This window comes from Xiphophorus couchianus, chromosome 5 (assembly GCF_001444195.1).
Source record: "Xiphophorus couchianus chromosome 5, X_couchianus-1.0, whole genome shotgun sequence".
NCBI classification, from domain to species: Eukaryota; Metazoa; Chordata; class Actinopteri; order Cyprinodontiformes; family Poeciliidae; genus Xiphophorus; species Xiphophorus couchianus.
The window spans coordinates 27,320,056-27,336,699 of NC_040232.1; the positions used below are offsets into that span (position 1 = coordinate 27,320,056).

The window sequence follows — 16,644 nt, forward strand, 5'->3', positions numbered from 1 at the left end:
CAGCGGTAGCTCAGAGCCAGCTGTGACCTGCCGGTCCAGGTGCTCAGGAAAACCGCTGTTAACGGCCACGATTGATGATCTAATCAAACTGTCACCACGGCGACCTGCTGCAAGGGGAGGAGCAGCGGCTGTGGTGCGGTTTGTGAGTGTGTGTGTGTGTGCACAGAGAGAGAGGACGAGAGCAGGTGGGGTAGAGGGGAGGCGTTCAGGAGACCATGTGCATGCTTACCGTTAGTCCAAATTGAGAGTGACAGTCTCAATAGTGAAAAGGCCTCTTTTTTCTTTTTTTGCCCCCCTCCCCTTCTAAGTAATGGAGGACACAAGTCCAGCGTTCTTCCGGAGGATGTCACATAATCAAGGGAGACGCCCCTCTGAAACATGCCGCCTCGGCGACGTCTCCCCAAACAAAATGGCATGCCCGGCTCTGCCTTCTGTAATATTGCAGATCAGATTGAGAACGGCAGGCCTGGAGACGGCAGACAACGGCGGCGCAGGCGGACGTTTGAACTGCCAGCTTCATACATCTCCCATGAAGGACGTTCAGAATCACTGGGTTAAGGCAACCTCTGTCTTATTGGATTAGCGACATTAAAAGCCTTCCATGCTTTCTAAATCCCACACGAAATCTAAGAAACGTTCCCATATTTGTTGATTCCCTATAACCAAAAACTCACTATAAAAACAATGTTCTAAACCACAGAGGGCCACCTGCTGTGATTTACATGAACTAAGCTCACAGATGGATGAAGCAAACCCCTCAGATATCCAATGAGGAACAAGAATTCAAGTCAACTCAGGGGGAAATATGCAAAAGTAAAAGTCTTTGATCCCAAATGTTTTCACAGTGTATCGCTTTTCTATGTCATATTTTGCAATTCTTGTACAATAAATTTTATTTATTTTGCATTTTTAGTTACTTGTTTAGTAGCATCGACAACCAGAGATTCAGGAAATTAACCTGGTTATTATATATATTACAAACTTATTGGCACTTCTGTTAATTATGTGCAAAGGCACTTAAAATAAACTCATCTCTCTTACAGTAGCCTAACATCCAAACAAATGAACGCTAAAAAATCATTACATATTACTTTTCATTTTAGAAATGTTTTTCTTGTCGCATCAAAATTATTGTAAAATAAATGCAAGTGAACCACTTTTTAATTTGTATGTCACTTTTTTATTTGTTTTAGCTCAAAGTTTCTCTAAAAAAAATCAATAAAAAAAATCATTGTCCTGGTGTATAAATTATATGATTTGACAGCGAGGTCTATTTCTCTTAGGCTCCTGAAAATAGACAACAGAGGAGATCATTCCACTCATTTAAGTTTGTCTTCATAAGTAACAAAATGACGACAATAATTATAAATTAACTTGCTCATTTCTACAGTCGGTGCGATAAAGTTCAAAACAACTGAAACTGTGACGAAGGAGGCTGGACAAAGGCCCAAGTTCATCTTGCCACATTCAGCAGCATTCAGCTTCTATGCACAAAATCAAAATATCAAACAAACTTCCAGAAAACTGCAAAACAGCCAAAACACTGAGCTCATTTAAAATCTAGGCTAAAAACCCACCTGTTCATCAAGTGGAACATTGCTGAACATAGTTAATGTACATTTGCTAGATAATCGTAATGATGGCATTTGACAAAATGTAATGTTTATTTCTTCTTTCATAATTGGTGACTGTTTTTATGATGTAAAGCTCTTTGAACTGCCTTGTTGCTCTTTATTTATACAGCATAATTTGATGTATAAATAAACTTGACTTGCCACCGGTCACAGTGAGGTGGATGGCTAAACACTCACCAAAACCTTCTGACTGAGAGTTCCTGTAAAGAGTGGCATCAACGCCAAGTAGCCATAGCAACCATTAAATACTTTATACATGCTATGTGTTTGTCTGGGAAGAATGCCAGTAAAAAAGCAGTTTGCTTAACTATACCAGCACCTTCAGTAGAACTGTCAGCTGAGACTAAGAGTGAGATTTTAGGCAGCTAGCACTATCGGTGAGTCTGATGTAAATCAAAAGATATTTACTTTGAACAGTAAGTGATGCCCACTGTTAGGTATGGTGGATAACATATGATTCTGTACATCTGTTTCTCTCGGACGGCCTTGGGAATGTTGAGCGCGAGGCTTTCTGAACTCTCATTCCTGTCATTATTTCTGTCATCTGTCACTGCTGAAGACACTTCCGCAACATAACAGCATCAGCGTGTCCCAGCACGCTGCAGTTCCCCCTATAAATCACACCAATGAAGCCGTTCCTTATTTAGCCGTGAAGAGAAAAGTTCAGGAAGTTGTCCAACTTAATAGCAGCCTTGTTGATCGCTGCCTGTTCCGCGCGCGCTGTTAATCACCTTCCCCAGGATACATCCAGGACTGCCGCTCGCCCGTCCAGCTCGCATTAATTTAATCGCTGCTCGGCTAATTCATTGATTAATTGGTTCATTAGTGATGCCTGGCAACATCCATTTCTGCTATGACAGTCTGATGTTTCAATTGGGAAGAAAAGAAGAACGAAAGAAAAAAAATACGCAGGCTGGCGGCAGCCCAGTTGCTCCACCGTCCCTCCGCGCACGATGTCCAACTTCTGTCGACGGTTAAGCCGCACAGTGGCGTCACAGAACTACCCGTCTGGTTCTGTGCCGCGGGATGCCAAACAGACACGAAGCTGAGGTGTGGACATTCGCTGTTGTTCTTTGCTTGAGTAATGTCAGTCGGGCTTCAGCCGGCGGGGGTGAGATCATACAAAAAAAATAAAATAAATAAAAAATACAAAAGCTGGAGGGACTGTTGGAACTGCGCTGCCCAGATGAGGTGGAAGATGAACAACTGCTGCCGGTGTATTCCACGAGTCAAGGTCACATTGCTCCGGCGTGAAAAGTGGCTTCTGACTGTGGGATGAGCTGTCAGCTGCTGACCAGCATCACTGTTAGTAATAGGAGCTGATAGCACCCTGGCTCACCCTAGAACGAGGAGGAATAGCACACAGCCCTGAAACGAGAGCCGACATGATATCACAGGCCGATTGAGATGCCGAGGAACATGACCTCTGACCCGGACTCTGAGACACAAGCTTAGATTTATAATTGGCATTTTTCTCGCAAAGGCATTCTGGCTAATAAAAGGAAATGAAGATTTTTAGCTCTAAAACGTGTCCCGTTTCCTGGCCACAAACACACAAACCCACACACACTCCCAATTCGACGCCATATGCCCGTGACAAGTGCATAAAAATGGTTCCCAGGCGTTCGCACGGGGCCAACCTATAAAAACTTAATGCACCTAATTTTCCAGTAATCAAACTTTTATAGACTGCGGTGGCTTTTAAACTAACAAATTTTAATTAGCGCTTAATTTTAACAGCAATATTAGCGCGATCCCTCATTTTGCAAGTGTTCACTCGCCATGAAATATTGAGCGGGGTAAACAGGGAGGCGCGGCGTTCGCTGGCTCCCGTTCAAACGAAGCAGCCAGCGAAACACAAAGGTGAGCTAGAGGTCTGAGGGCCTGCCAGGACCGAGCGGGGACGGCACGCGCCGCGTCTGCCCTCTGCGAGACGGAGCTTTGTTGATACTGCGGGGAGAATAATGACGGAGGATTCTATTTCAGTAATCCAATTCAAAAACAAATACTCATTATCATTACACACAAGCTGATAGATTTTCAGAGTTTCTGTTCATTTAGAGGATATTAAAAATGCAAAGTCCTGACTGCTGATGACTGTTCTCGCAGTGCTGTCTCCAAACATGCTCACAGAAAGTTGAGTGAAAGGAAAAAACCTGGGGCAGGACAGTTCTAGTGTGCCGAGCAAACTTTCTGAGAAGCTGGATTTGGGGTTTTCAATGACTGTAAACTATGATCAACTAAACTGATAAAATTAAGAAGAATAATCTATCACTCCGATATCAATATCGGATTGGGAACACAACAACAACAAAAAAAAGAAGTATCGGATTATCTTTGTCTGAATCTAAAATCTCTGATGTAAGACCTCTGCTCCAGGATTTAATCAGCCCCTTCATCTCTATCCAGCAGCTCTTGTATCCCACACACAGACCCATTGGTAACTAATAAATGGTCCAGTTGTTCTCGTACCTATTATTGTTGACTGATGTTCTTTGTTTGAGTTATATCACTTGAGGAAGCCTTTTCTAACATTCCACTCCAGAAAATAAGTAATAAAAGTATGAATGATTCGTGCTGATATCGGATCAGGACAATATTGGTATCGTCCAATACTCAAAGCTGGGATATCAGTATTGTATCGGAAGTGAAAAAGTTGTATCGGTACACCCCCAGTAATAATACTACACAGCATAATAATAATTCACTTTTTGAATTAAAGAGTTGAAATAAACTTTCTATGATATTCCACATCAGTTGGATTCTAGGTGCGCTAGGGCTGGACGATAAAACTTAAAAACGTATCACGATACAAGGGACTCATATTAGTCGGCACTGATAAGTACTGATTATTTTTTAAGTTTTACATATTTGTAAGGCTGCCAAGCTGGTGAAGCGACCTTTTGCTGTTTTATCCACAGTTTCCTCTCCAGCTACTGAACTCATTTCCTCTTTCACTCCACATCGTTCTTTACATTTTCAAACACAGGGCATGGTGGCCAAACATGGAACTGTTGCTAGGTAACCAAAGAGCGAATGAGTTGATGCCACCAACCTTGCTTAGCTGGCAAGGATTGAGTAGCTAAAGCCTTTAGTCTGCCTACATCTCCCAGAATGCTGTGCAGCTCTGAATCAGAGTTCATTGAAAATTCTATCGTATCTGTTGATTCTGATCATGTGTCTATCGCAATACATGTTATTATTGATCTATTGCCCAACCGTGAGATGCACCTATCAGTGTTTTTATAATTTTATATTTAGTTTTATTTATATTACAATATTTTATGCTGCAAAGTGTAAGAAAAAATAAAATCACTTAAAAGGGCTAAAGAAATCCAGATACCCTCCCTGCCTTATCATGCAGTTAAATTCCCTCTTCTTGCAGCAGCCACACAGGATGCTACTGACTGCTGCCCCTGGGTGGCTGAAAACGAGGCCTTTACCACCCAACACCAAGCCAGAGAGGCAAAGTGCTGACACGAGCAGATAAGAGAAGGAAGAAAGACGAAGATTAAAGCGCAGTTTCATTATCAATAATTAAGGGAAAGGATTTATTATAATGAATTAGGAGTTGTCTTTATCTACTCTTTATCTCCCCATCACACTACTAACATTTTTACTTCCCTCACACACATGCACCCCCACACACACACACCCACATGCATGTACCCGCCGCTCGCCCACACTGCTAGTGGTGTTTGTGTGTGACATGACCCCCGCCTGCTCCGTGTGCTCCATATTGCCACCATGCTGGCTCCACGCATGGCTCTTCCGCCCCTGCTCCCCCCGTCCAGCACGGACGGTCTCGGCCCTGCGTGCCGGGGCAATATGGCCACGCTACACTGCATGCTGGGACGCGGCTGCAAGCCCTGCGCCGCGGAGCCAGATGCCCTCTCCGGCGAGATTGAGGTCGGCCCCTAGCTCGGCAACACGACCGACCGCGGGTTCGTGTCGGTTCGGTCTTGTGGACACATGCAATAAAAATGCTGCGCAGTCACAATCAGAGCGACTCTCACCACCGGCTACAGGAGTTTTACAGAGGTTACATTTTCTATGCATCTACTCTAAACTTTGATCTTCTGAGTGGATCTACGTGTCTAGAAACTTTAAACCAGCAATCCAAGATATTTAAAGGTATAAATGTGCAGAGTGGGATGATGAGGGAGGAAAAACTAACCTTAAAATTTCATTGTTAAAGAAGCTTAATGTGACTGTGAGCTGAGCCGATGACAGACTCTGCAAGGCATTACGTATTTATTAGTTTATTTATTGTTTACCTTTTTAGCCTTAAAACGCACTTAAGTGTTTTTGATCAACAGGTTTTGTGATTTTAACCTCCATTGGTTGAAGGAGTGAAATTTTGCCCCACACTCTCTAGCTAAACATTAATTGTTGGTGTGTTGCTTTTAAAAAAAAATTTTTTTATTGTGACTTGCTATAAAAGTGATTGCCCTTTGGAACATGAATAAAGATCTGAATCTGAAAGGTCAAAGATCCCCTTCTCTGAATGATTCTACCTTGAAAAATGTTATCGGAGGCATTCTGTTCTATTGGCATAAGTGGTTAGACAAATCAGTCACTGTACTAGAGACGATTCAGTAAAGCACAAATATTTTTTAATAACAGAGGATTTTTCTTGAATGATTAAACATACTCAAATTAAAGGTTATCTACATCTTAATGTGTAATATTATAAAGCCATACTCGATTTTTGCACTTGTGAACCAGACCCCCTTGGTTGAAGACAAACTACAAGAAGCCAGTTATCAATTGCATAACCTTCACCTACAGCTTCAGTGTAGCGAGTTTAAATGGAAAACCAGTCCTTGTTTGCACAACTCTCGCTGCAGTCTCGTCTCCATTTGGTGAGTCACCGCACCTGCGCTGCTTTCGTGCATCCTGGAAGTTATTTCTGGATGTGGGTTCATGCTTTTTTCCCCTTGAATTCCTGTTTTTTCTCCATGAGTTTCTAGCACCAGCTTACGTAGCTCAGACACACGCTAATGTTGTAGCTTTAAAAAAAAAAAGAAAAAAAAAGGAAACATGCCCCTCATGGCAGTAAAAACTTTCTCCCCAGCTGTGCATACCGTACCCTGTGCTCCATCTTCTACTTTAAACAAATACGTCTTTCCCCCAGGCCTGTCGGCACTCCGCTTCCGAGAGTGACGAGTGTATTAGTCGGGGATGCTTATTATTACAAGCGTGAAAATGGCAGGCGTTTTTAACAATTACCTATAAAAACAGGTATGCGGGACGGGTCAGTTGTGTTTCGGGGCCCTGTTTTTAAAGGACTAATTACAAACAGTTGAGTCAAGGTTGCTGCTGTCAGTCAGGCTCTCAACCTCTGGCCTTTATGGTGGAGTGTTTGTTTAGGTGTCTGCAGAGACCCCATGCAAATATGACAGAGGATACCGGGTTCATAAAGATGGGAAGATGGGCTAAAAAGGTAAATAAATAGTTGTGCTAAGAGCAAAAAATACTGGCCCATGTGTGTAAATCAGAACATCCTCAAACAGTAATATTTATTTCAGGGGTGAAATTGAAAAACAGACCAAATAAAAGATAGCTGCTGTCATTTTTAATGTAATATTCTAATTCCCAAAAAATAAGCAAACTATAATCTTGATCTTCAACAACTGTAAGCTGTAGTTATTAAAATTAACAGTAGTAAACATGAAATACATCACTCCGTATTAAGAATCTATATATGCTTTAAAGATTTGAATGACTGAAATCAAACACAATTCAAAGATGTGCACCTCTAATGTAAAATAAAGGGGCCGTATTATATGTTTTCCAGCCACATAGTATCAATCAAGTAACTCTGTCACCTTCAGTTGTTATAAAAATGATAAATATTTCAAATATGACTCAACGGAAATTTGACTTTGTCGAAATTGGGCCTCTGTCTCTTTAAAAAAAACTCTTGCTCTTTCTGAAACTCCACCTTCAGGACATCATCACAACATGGCTCCTCTATCAAACCTTTAACAATGTTTTTATGAGAAGTAGCTCATATAATGAGCTCAGCAGATGTGCAGCTCCACCAGCTGTTTGCCAATTATAGCTGGCTAGTCTGAAGGAGCCAAATAGGGAAATTGTGTGGGAGGGATGCTCTCTGAAGCAGAAGCTTGGAAGCTGCAAATTAGAGGAGGAGCTTTGACCTTGTAGGCGGAGCTAGGTCCAACCAGGCGTTTTGCACGGCTGACTGGTTGCCAAGGGAGATTAAAGGATTTCTCAAACATGCATGAAAGAATAAAGGTAACACTCCAGGTATGTTTTTGATGACAGAATAATATTATAACACAGAGTGATGCTCAAAAAAGTTGATTTTACATAAAACGGGCCCTTAAAACAAACATACATGACGGAGAAAAAAAATGATGTAGTCAAGCAAAATGTCACCAGATCTAAGCTGAGAATCCCAGTTACGACTCCTTAATTTAAACCCGACTTCCTCCTGAGGGGGCCTTCATTCTTCGCTGCGATTGTTAACGCAACATATTTCAGACTGATTGCAGTAACCTCTCCGCATCCCACCCCTCCTGTTATAATCAGGACAACCCTATTGTTCTCGTGTGAATGAAGACGACTCTGCGTGTTTGACGCGCAGCGCTCAGTCAAAACGAGAAGCGTCAAGAGCCGCACTGCGGCCTCCGACGCTTCGCGCGCGCGAACTGGAAACGCCAGATCGGATCCGCGGAAGAAGTCAGCGTGGCTCGAACTGCTCGTTCCAGCGACGTCAAATGGGGCTGGTTCTCGTAAACCTGCGCGGACGTGTGTTCCTCGTGACTCTGTGACAGCACACACACACACACACACACACACACACACACACACACGGAGATAAAAGGACAAAAAAAGCCCTCATCTGCGCTCAGTGCCTGCAGTTAGGAGTGCTGGTGTGACTGAGACAAAGACCCAGTTGTGTCACTTCCCAACAGTTCAGCCCTACCTCTCTCTCCCCCTCTCTCTTTCCCAGAACCTGTCAGGTAGTGGGAGTTTGGCGTCTCACCCTTCCTCCTTTTCGATTCGTCTTCCTCCCTCTCCTCTCCCTACCCCTCCTCCTCTGGGGGGTAGAACAATGTAAGGGACTAATATTAGCTTTTTATTTAAACAGATCTGACCAGCGCCACCCAGCAGTGTCCGCTCTTCATTAGTGCAAAGTGATTGTATGGAGACACCGTGTCCTAATTTCCTACAGGTAGTTTTTCCCGCTGATGGATGGACTCTGAGAGGGAGGGGAAGTTGCTTGAGAGAATACGGGTTAAGGCTTACTGGAACACTGCGGGTTTTTGTCTGATGATGCCTTTTTTTTCCCCCCCGTTTTCATCATCAAACACTAAAACTTATTCAATTCTCGTTAATCCCAAAAGATCTACTGTGACAAGTAGGAAGTGGCAAAGCAGAGCAGGATTCAGCTCCGTCTCTCTCTTACCAGCCACGCAGCCAGGAAATAGATTTAAAGCAAAAGCAAAGGAGGTGGGTTAGCGGCGCTCGTCAATGACGGACGGGGTCGTCCAGGACATTTTGCTTTGAAATCTCATCTCCACTGCCAAGATATTGAGCATACAGTATCACCATCTGCAACAGCTCTTTGAAGATTTTCCTTTGGGAGAAATAAAGTATTTTTGAACTGATTTGATTCTGTTTTACAATTTTTCCTCACGTTTTTCTGCCTCAATCTTAAAGAGTCGCCTGTGTTCAGCACCAGTCGGCTTCCTTCCCTGGCCGTACCGAGGAAAAAAAATCATAATGCTGCCTCCACCGTGCATCACTGTGGGATGGTTTGTCCGGGGCCTTGTGCAGGAAATGGTTGCATATATTTCAAAATGTTCAATTTTGGTCTCACCTGAAAAGAAATTGTTTCCCACCTGAGCTGTGGTTCGCTGCCGCTCCACCAGAGCTAAAAGAAAATGTTAAAAGGTTTTTAAATATTAGAAAATAAATAAATAAATATCACTGGTGTTTATGTTCAAGACATAGAATAGGACTGGAGTTTGAATTCAGGTTAACTTTGTTATATTAGGGCCAGGCTAAGACTTATTTTATCATAGTATCACGAGAATAAAGTAGTAAACAAAAAATACAATAAGGAATGTCGAGTCTTGTGAAGTTATACTTTGGTATAAGTGTTACAGATAATACTTAGTTGAAATAATCTTAATCTCTTAACACAACAGCATCAGATTATTATCAGTACCAGAACTTTGAAACGATCATGTCTATTTCGAAGACAAACTGAGCTGCTCATGTCAGATCTTGATAAATAAACTTTTTTTTCCAGTAAAAACGTTATGTTTTTTCTGGTAAAATTGCATCGTTTTTTTGTTGTTTGTTTTTGTTGCTAATATTATGTCTACTCTCGTAATGACACAAAAACTATCATAGCCTGGGCCCGATACTCCATTGTACAACTCACAAAAGGGATGATTGCAATAAAAAACACGTTCTGAAAAAATATTTTCAATCGTTTGTCATTTCATTTTATTTCTTTATTTATTTATTTTTTTTAGAAAAGAACGTGAGCAAAAAAAAATGAAAAAAAGAATTTACTCAAATCTGATCTGGCATGAAAAACGTCAGATTTTAATTCTGATCCACATCATGCAACTCTATCATATAGTAAGCTAATAATACAAATCATGAGGAGTTGACTTTTTTTTTTTTTAAATCAACATTCGTCAGACATTTTAGATATCTGTCTAAAATCTCTCCGTGTTTGTGGTCCCAGGAAGATTTGGCTAAGTGGAGTCTAGCATGGCCAACAGCTAGTCAGGCCTTCCTCTCCTCCTCTTCCTCCTCCTCTCTACTTTTGACTAACAGATCTCCCAAGTGTTCTAAAAATACCTGGTGAACAGGGCTGCAGCGATGGTGATGAAACTGCCTCTCTGACACTGTCCCACTGCAATCCATCTCTCCACCGCCTGCCAGCCAGCATATGTTTGCAATTGGCTCCCCCCAACAATCCCCATTGCCTCTCAACTCCCCACCCCTCCGCAAACTGGTCCCCAGTTGCCTGTTCGGATACCCCCCCCCCCCCCCCCCCACACACACACACACACCCTCTCCACCCGTTCCATTACACACTAACACACACGCCTACACACAGGCGCATGCACAATTCCCCATCCGCTCCCTCTCGCTGTCTCTCTTTCTCCCTCAGCAAGCGTCCTAGTCTCCAGGTCTGGGCTTTCAAAGCCGGTGCGGTTATCAATCACTGAGCCAGCTCTGTCTCGTACACCCACACACACACCCCCACCCGCACACACACTTCCTCTCTTTCTCAGTTTCCTTCTCTTCTTCCTTTCGTCTCCAGTCTCTCTTGTCTTTCCATCCCTCTATCTCCATCTCTCTTCCCGTTTCACTCTTCCAATCCTGTCGTCCTCTGCCTCCTCTTGCACATTTGCCCAAATTTGTTCCACTTAATAAGCCCTCCCCAATGACCTTGCACTAATTAAGCTGCACTGCGTTGGAAATATGATGGTTAATTAATGATGAGATAAATTCTGTCTGCAGGACTGTCAGAAAAATGATGACACCGTGTTTTACAGGTTTAAATAGAACAAACCTTGTGGCTGTCCTCTCTCAAAGAGAGACGCAGGAGTGTGTGGGTGTGCGCGCGCGTGCCGGGGTGTGTGTGTGTCCGTGTGTGCAATGAAAGAAAAGAGGAGGTTGTGGTCATTTGCAAAAAGAATTTGCAGGCCATGGTGGCTAATGTTTTCGCATGTAGGTATGTCGTTGTTTTTTTAATTTCTATTCCTTTTTTCAAAAACACTGATTAAATCAAACCACTGGGGGTCTCCACGCTGCTCTGTGCACTTTGACCTTCTATATTAAATCTGCTGTTTGGGCAAATTTTCCCCAAAATTTGAAAGAGTTGAAACAAACTAAAGCAACAGCTGAGTCTCTAGTGGAATACAGTTAGACATCAGTGTAACTTCATCTGAGTAAAATCTGACATTTCCTTGGTTGGTAAACATTGGTGAAGATGTCGCTACTTGAATTTAAATAGTTATTTTTTACTTTGATTTTGTCATTTCCTTGTACAGGCGGGGCGGATCAATCAGGGTGGATCAATAAGGGTGGATCAATCAGGGCAGACTGAGCTTAGTTTCCCAAACTTCTTTGAAACTTTACATCATCTTCAAAGTTTGACCTGATAGTCTTTTGTCCGGGAACTTTGATTTGCAGCTGAAGTTTGTTCTTTTTGTTATTTATATTGATAATCACTTACTTATGGAAATGTCTGCATGAAGCTTTTCTCTACTTAATTTACTTCCTCTCACACTTATTCAAGTAGGAAATGATGAAAGCTAATTTCAGTCCCATGCAGATAATGTAGGAAAACTACACAACCCATATCAATATCGAATTGAAATCAGTTTGGTGGAGATGACAAAGTATTAGCAGACTCTAAATTATCTGCAGAAACTCTGCCTACTTGTGTATTTTTTTATAGAACATGTCTATAAAATATTCAAAAGAAAATGTGAAGTTACTTGATATACTATTGACTGGTGTGTGAAAACCAGCCAATTGAGGAGCGGCAGGGTTTCTGCAGGTTTCACCAACTCAAATTTAAGACTCGTTGAGACCTCTTTAAGACCACTATCAAAGGAACAAACATGTATCTCCACAGAAATGTATGAACTTGTCCACCTAAGTGGCGATAAATTTGCACTTACCCAGGATAAACGCAAAAAAGCTTGCTAGCTAGCCAGCTGTGACTAGGAAGCTAGCAATGAAGTTCTCTGCATGCAACTAACTCTTTTGAGAAAAACCAACAATACATAGTTTTTAAAGGTGTAGTTAGGATCACGTTGTCCTCTGTAAAAGTTAATGTTCCCACAGGTTTCATTCTGAGAAAGGTCGCTTGTTTAGATGTTACAAGGTTGGTCCAGACGTCTCTGTGTGTAGAATTGCAACCACAACAACTAGTCTTTTTTGCTAAATTACAAAATCTTCAATATTACCAGAGTTGGTAGCAGGTGGTAATATTCATAGAAGCCTGCGTTTTCATATTAGATGGGTTTTAACTGTTCTGTCATAAGGAAAGAGGGATTTAAAAAGGAAAACGTCGCTGCATTTGGGAAGTCACAAAGGGTAAATATATGTTTTGGGATTGGAAAAACGGAAAATTTTCCTGCAACCTGTAGAGAAACGGAGGTTGCAGCATCCAGACCGCGGATGAAACAGACCTGCAGCAGCTGAGGAGACCCTGGATGAGTTGCCACGTAATCCAGAGCAGCAGCTGACAGTAGGAATTTAGCTGATAAAGTCTGAAAGATTGAAAGGCATCTGGTCGGACCGCTCGCTGCTATATCTGAAGCCACTTGTCATGTCTAATACAGCATGTTGTCAAAAGTATCAATTTTGGTTGCGGAGAAATGAAAAAAATTAAAAAAAACACGTCTGTTTCTATTTCAGCAGCTCGCTTGACAGATTGAGAGGTGTTTAAAGTCTCATTTGGGCTTGTCAGTGTTTCGGGGGGGTGGAGGGAAGGGCGCTTCACAACTTCATCTGCTCATCGCATACATACACACACACACACACACACGCGCAAACACACCCCTTCTGACAGCAGGACTCTGTCTCTGATAGACAGGGCCAAGCGAGCGAGGCATTCCACATGCGCAGCAAACCCCACACTCACATCCCATAGACAGAAATGGGGAAAAAGCAACATCATTCATCCTTAATTCAAGAGAGAAAGATGAGGGAGAGAGCGAGATAAAGTTTGACAGAAGGGGGGCGCGCGGGAAATGATGTAAGCAAGAGACGGAGACAGACAGCAGACAGCCATTTAACTCATTAGGGAATGAGAGGATTTCATGTTATATTTAGCTGGAAATTTAACTAGCGGGGAATTTGGGTTTGAGAGCTTGCAGAGGCTCCGGCAGAGTTTGCTGCAGTCATCCTCCAAAATCTTGAGGTCACTTCTTCAGGAGAGTCAGCGCGTAAAGAAACAACAGAAAAGCTGAACAGTTCTACTAGATCCATCCGAGAAACACATCGAGGCTCTTTGCGTTTCTTTCAAACACGTTCGTTCTGAGCAAAGCGTGATTCTGAATGCAGACAGTGACTTATAAAAAATGCAGCCGCATGCGTTTGATTTACCTTTCTTTACGCTGCCCGACTCCGTGTTTTCCCAGCAGGTGGGTATTGAGGTGTTTCTTCATCACAAAGGCCCATCTACAAAAAAAAAAACACAAAGCAAAAGCACAAATTCAGCACCAGAGTTAACAGAGGAATACAATCGAACTTTACTGCAGGATCAAAGCCAGAGCTTTGTGATAAAAGAGTAAAACAAAAGCGCTCTATTTGCCAAGGTCAAATATGCACACTGCAATTTAGACGAAAGAGATCATTTTCAAAAAGCGTGAATTAAAACACATTCATGGCTTAGATTCTTTAATTTTTTTCATAAGAAGAAACATTTTAGCAAATATTTACTGTAGCCTGGGATTACCAAGAGCGGTTATAGCAGTCAGTATCAAACGTGAAATAGGTAGGACCTCATTCACCTCATTTTGAAAAAAAAAAAAAACAGAATTACAGATGCCCTAACTAATCAATTGGTGACTAAATTTGAGTAACAATCAGCTTGATTGGTGAGGAACTAAATATAATCTTTTTCCAACCACTGAACGCACCATATCAAAGTGCTACCAGGCCAGACTAACACTCTTCAATTTGGATGTTGTTACTGTGGTTAGAAGGTTCAACATTAACTATTTTGAATATCAGGAGTGGTGCTTAGAAAGAAACCAAAGTATGAAGAGAAATGTGACAGTTTTTTTTGTTTGTTTTTTTTTTAAAGGAAATTATCTGAATATTTTTATTGGATTTTCAGCTAAATAAATCCCCAACCAATACAAAAAAAAGGAAATAATGTTCCTACAATCAGCAATATATAGCAACGACATAACTAAAAGTTAAATGCTTTACAAACAGCTTGGAAGGCCTCACGATGGCTACTAACTAGCTATTAGCTCAAATCTTTGGGGAATATTTCAGAGTTTTGTAGGTAGGACATTTACTGTCCATGATATCTCTGATTAGCCATGCTTTAATAAAAGAGAAAACAATATTAATGAACTCTTTAAGGTAAAGTATGCAACTCAAACCAACCGGCTGTTAATGAATTTTAGCACAACCAGGAGCACAAAGTGTGAGTCTCCTGACTTAGTCGGCACCTTTTTGGTGGTGTTTTTGTGTGGGTCTCGCCCCGTAACACGAGTGTTCCACCAATACACTCGCTCTCACACACGTGCAAGAATTTAAATGCACATGTATCAACAGAACACGCAATCGCACGCACATAATCAAAACCCAGCAGAGTACCATTGCTCGACAGCCACCACAACGTCCCGACTTTGTCGAGGGCCCCGAGTTTAGCGTGTCTCTGAAACAGCTTATGAAAACATAATGAACGGATGACAGGAATAACTACTCTGACATCCAAGCTGCTTCGCCAGTGTTTTCATCCCCTGGCCCTTTTCATTTAGCACCCATCACTTCCCATTATTGTGCCACGGAGAGACAATGACCACATCTGAGAGCCGGGGACGGCGCAACGACGAAACATGAAAGCGGAGTCGAACCGGCAGCTGCGCGGCTGGCACCGTCGCTGCACAAACTCAGTCCCTCCCTTTCCTTCTTTTCTGGATGTTTTCATTATTTTTTTTCTCCCCCTCTCCTTCTTCCAAGTCGACTGGCGTTCTATTTTTTAGCTTTTGAAGCTTTCCTTCTCGCTCGGTAGTCGTATTTTGTGAAGCAAAAGCATAATTATTTCACCATTTATGTTGGTGTGTCAGTTTTCGCTTCCCTTTTTTTCCCCCCTTCCAACACACACTGCAGTGTCCTCCACGGCCCTGGAGTCCCGTCCGTCACGGAGGCCCCCGAGGCCGACTCTAACTAACACCATCATATAAATATTCAAACATGTTCCACTGTTTTTCCTCATTATCGTCACTCTAGATCTTCGCAATCCTCTCCAACTCCGTCCGTCCACCACATCCAGAGTGATGCCTCGGAGTTAAACCCGGGAGCTAGCGCACGGCTACATCTTGTGCGTTCCAGTAAGGGAGACCGGCAAGATCAAAATGCCGGGCTTCGCTTTTGACCGACGCCGTCGTCTATAAATAAATATGCAAGCAAAATTAAGATATTTCTGAGGGAGGTGGAGGGGCGAAAAATAGTTAATCAATATCATGTTTGAGGGAAAAAATGTGAGCCTCTGGAACACTTCACTCGTGCCTGTTTAAGTCGTCGTGTTTAGACATGAAGGGAAAAAAAAGAGCTTGCAAACATTCCTGTTAATTATGTATTACAGCTGTCCTTCATAAACCTAATTACAGAGTGCTGAAAGGCAACGAGGGCAATTTGCATATGCGCATGAAAGACAAGACATATGCAAAATATGATTTTAATTAGCATTCTTTGATAGCGAGGGGTACAAATCAAACCGCCGTGTTGTGAGATTTTCATCACAGCTTCTTTATTTTTTTTTTTAAAAAACAGGATTATTCTCTGAATGGCACCAGCACAACACGGTTAATGCCCTGCGGAGGCACCTGGCACGTACAGAAACGGCGACGTGCGTTCATATTCAGGGACGTGCACGCCGCCAGGCAACCGTGCGTAACTGGAAGTGGAGAACGTGCACAAAGGGCGATTACACGTTCACAATTAGTTCTTCACCATGTGATTATCTTAACACACACACACACCCCAGATGTGGGCTGCAGACACACAAGGGCAGAAAAATGGTTATCCTTCCTCACGAAAAGACATCTACAAGTACCCAATCTCTCATGCACGCACTAACACAGAGAAGGATCCCATATCTAAATGTTAAGGGGCCAAATCCATTTGTTTAAGGCAGTGTGTAATCAGCCCCCTGCCCACGGTGTGTGTGCATCCTCCGCCATCCAGGTCAAGGCCTCAGCTTGTCGTCCCGCTGCCTTGGGCTGCATCATCAGCCCCAACCATCAGCCTTGATGGT

General features: G+C 42.5%; 1 protein-coding gene across 1 annotated transcript in view; it reads right to left on the minus strand.

Moving 5' to 3' along the window:
- Window positions 1-16,644, minus strand: part of znf407 (zinc finger protein 407) — a 196,700-nt gene that overhangs the window by 100,046 nt on the left and 80,010 nt on the right. Inside the window, exon 5 of the mRNA XM_028018396.1 lies at window positions 13,755-13,829. Within this exon, the coding sequence (XP_027874197.1) occupies window positions 13,755-13,829 (75 nt within the window). The remainder of the gene's footprint in view (window positions 1-13,754; window positions 13,830-16,644) is intronic.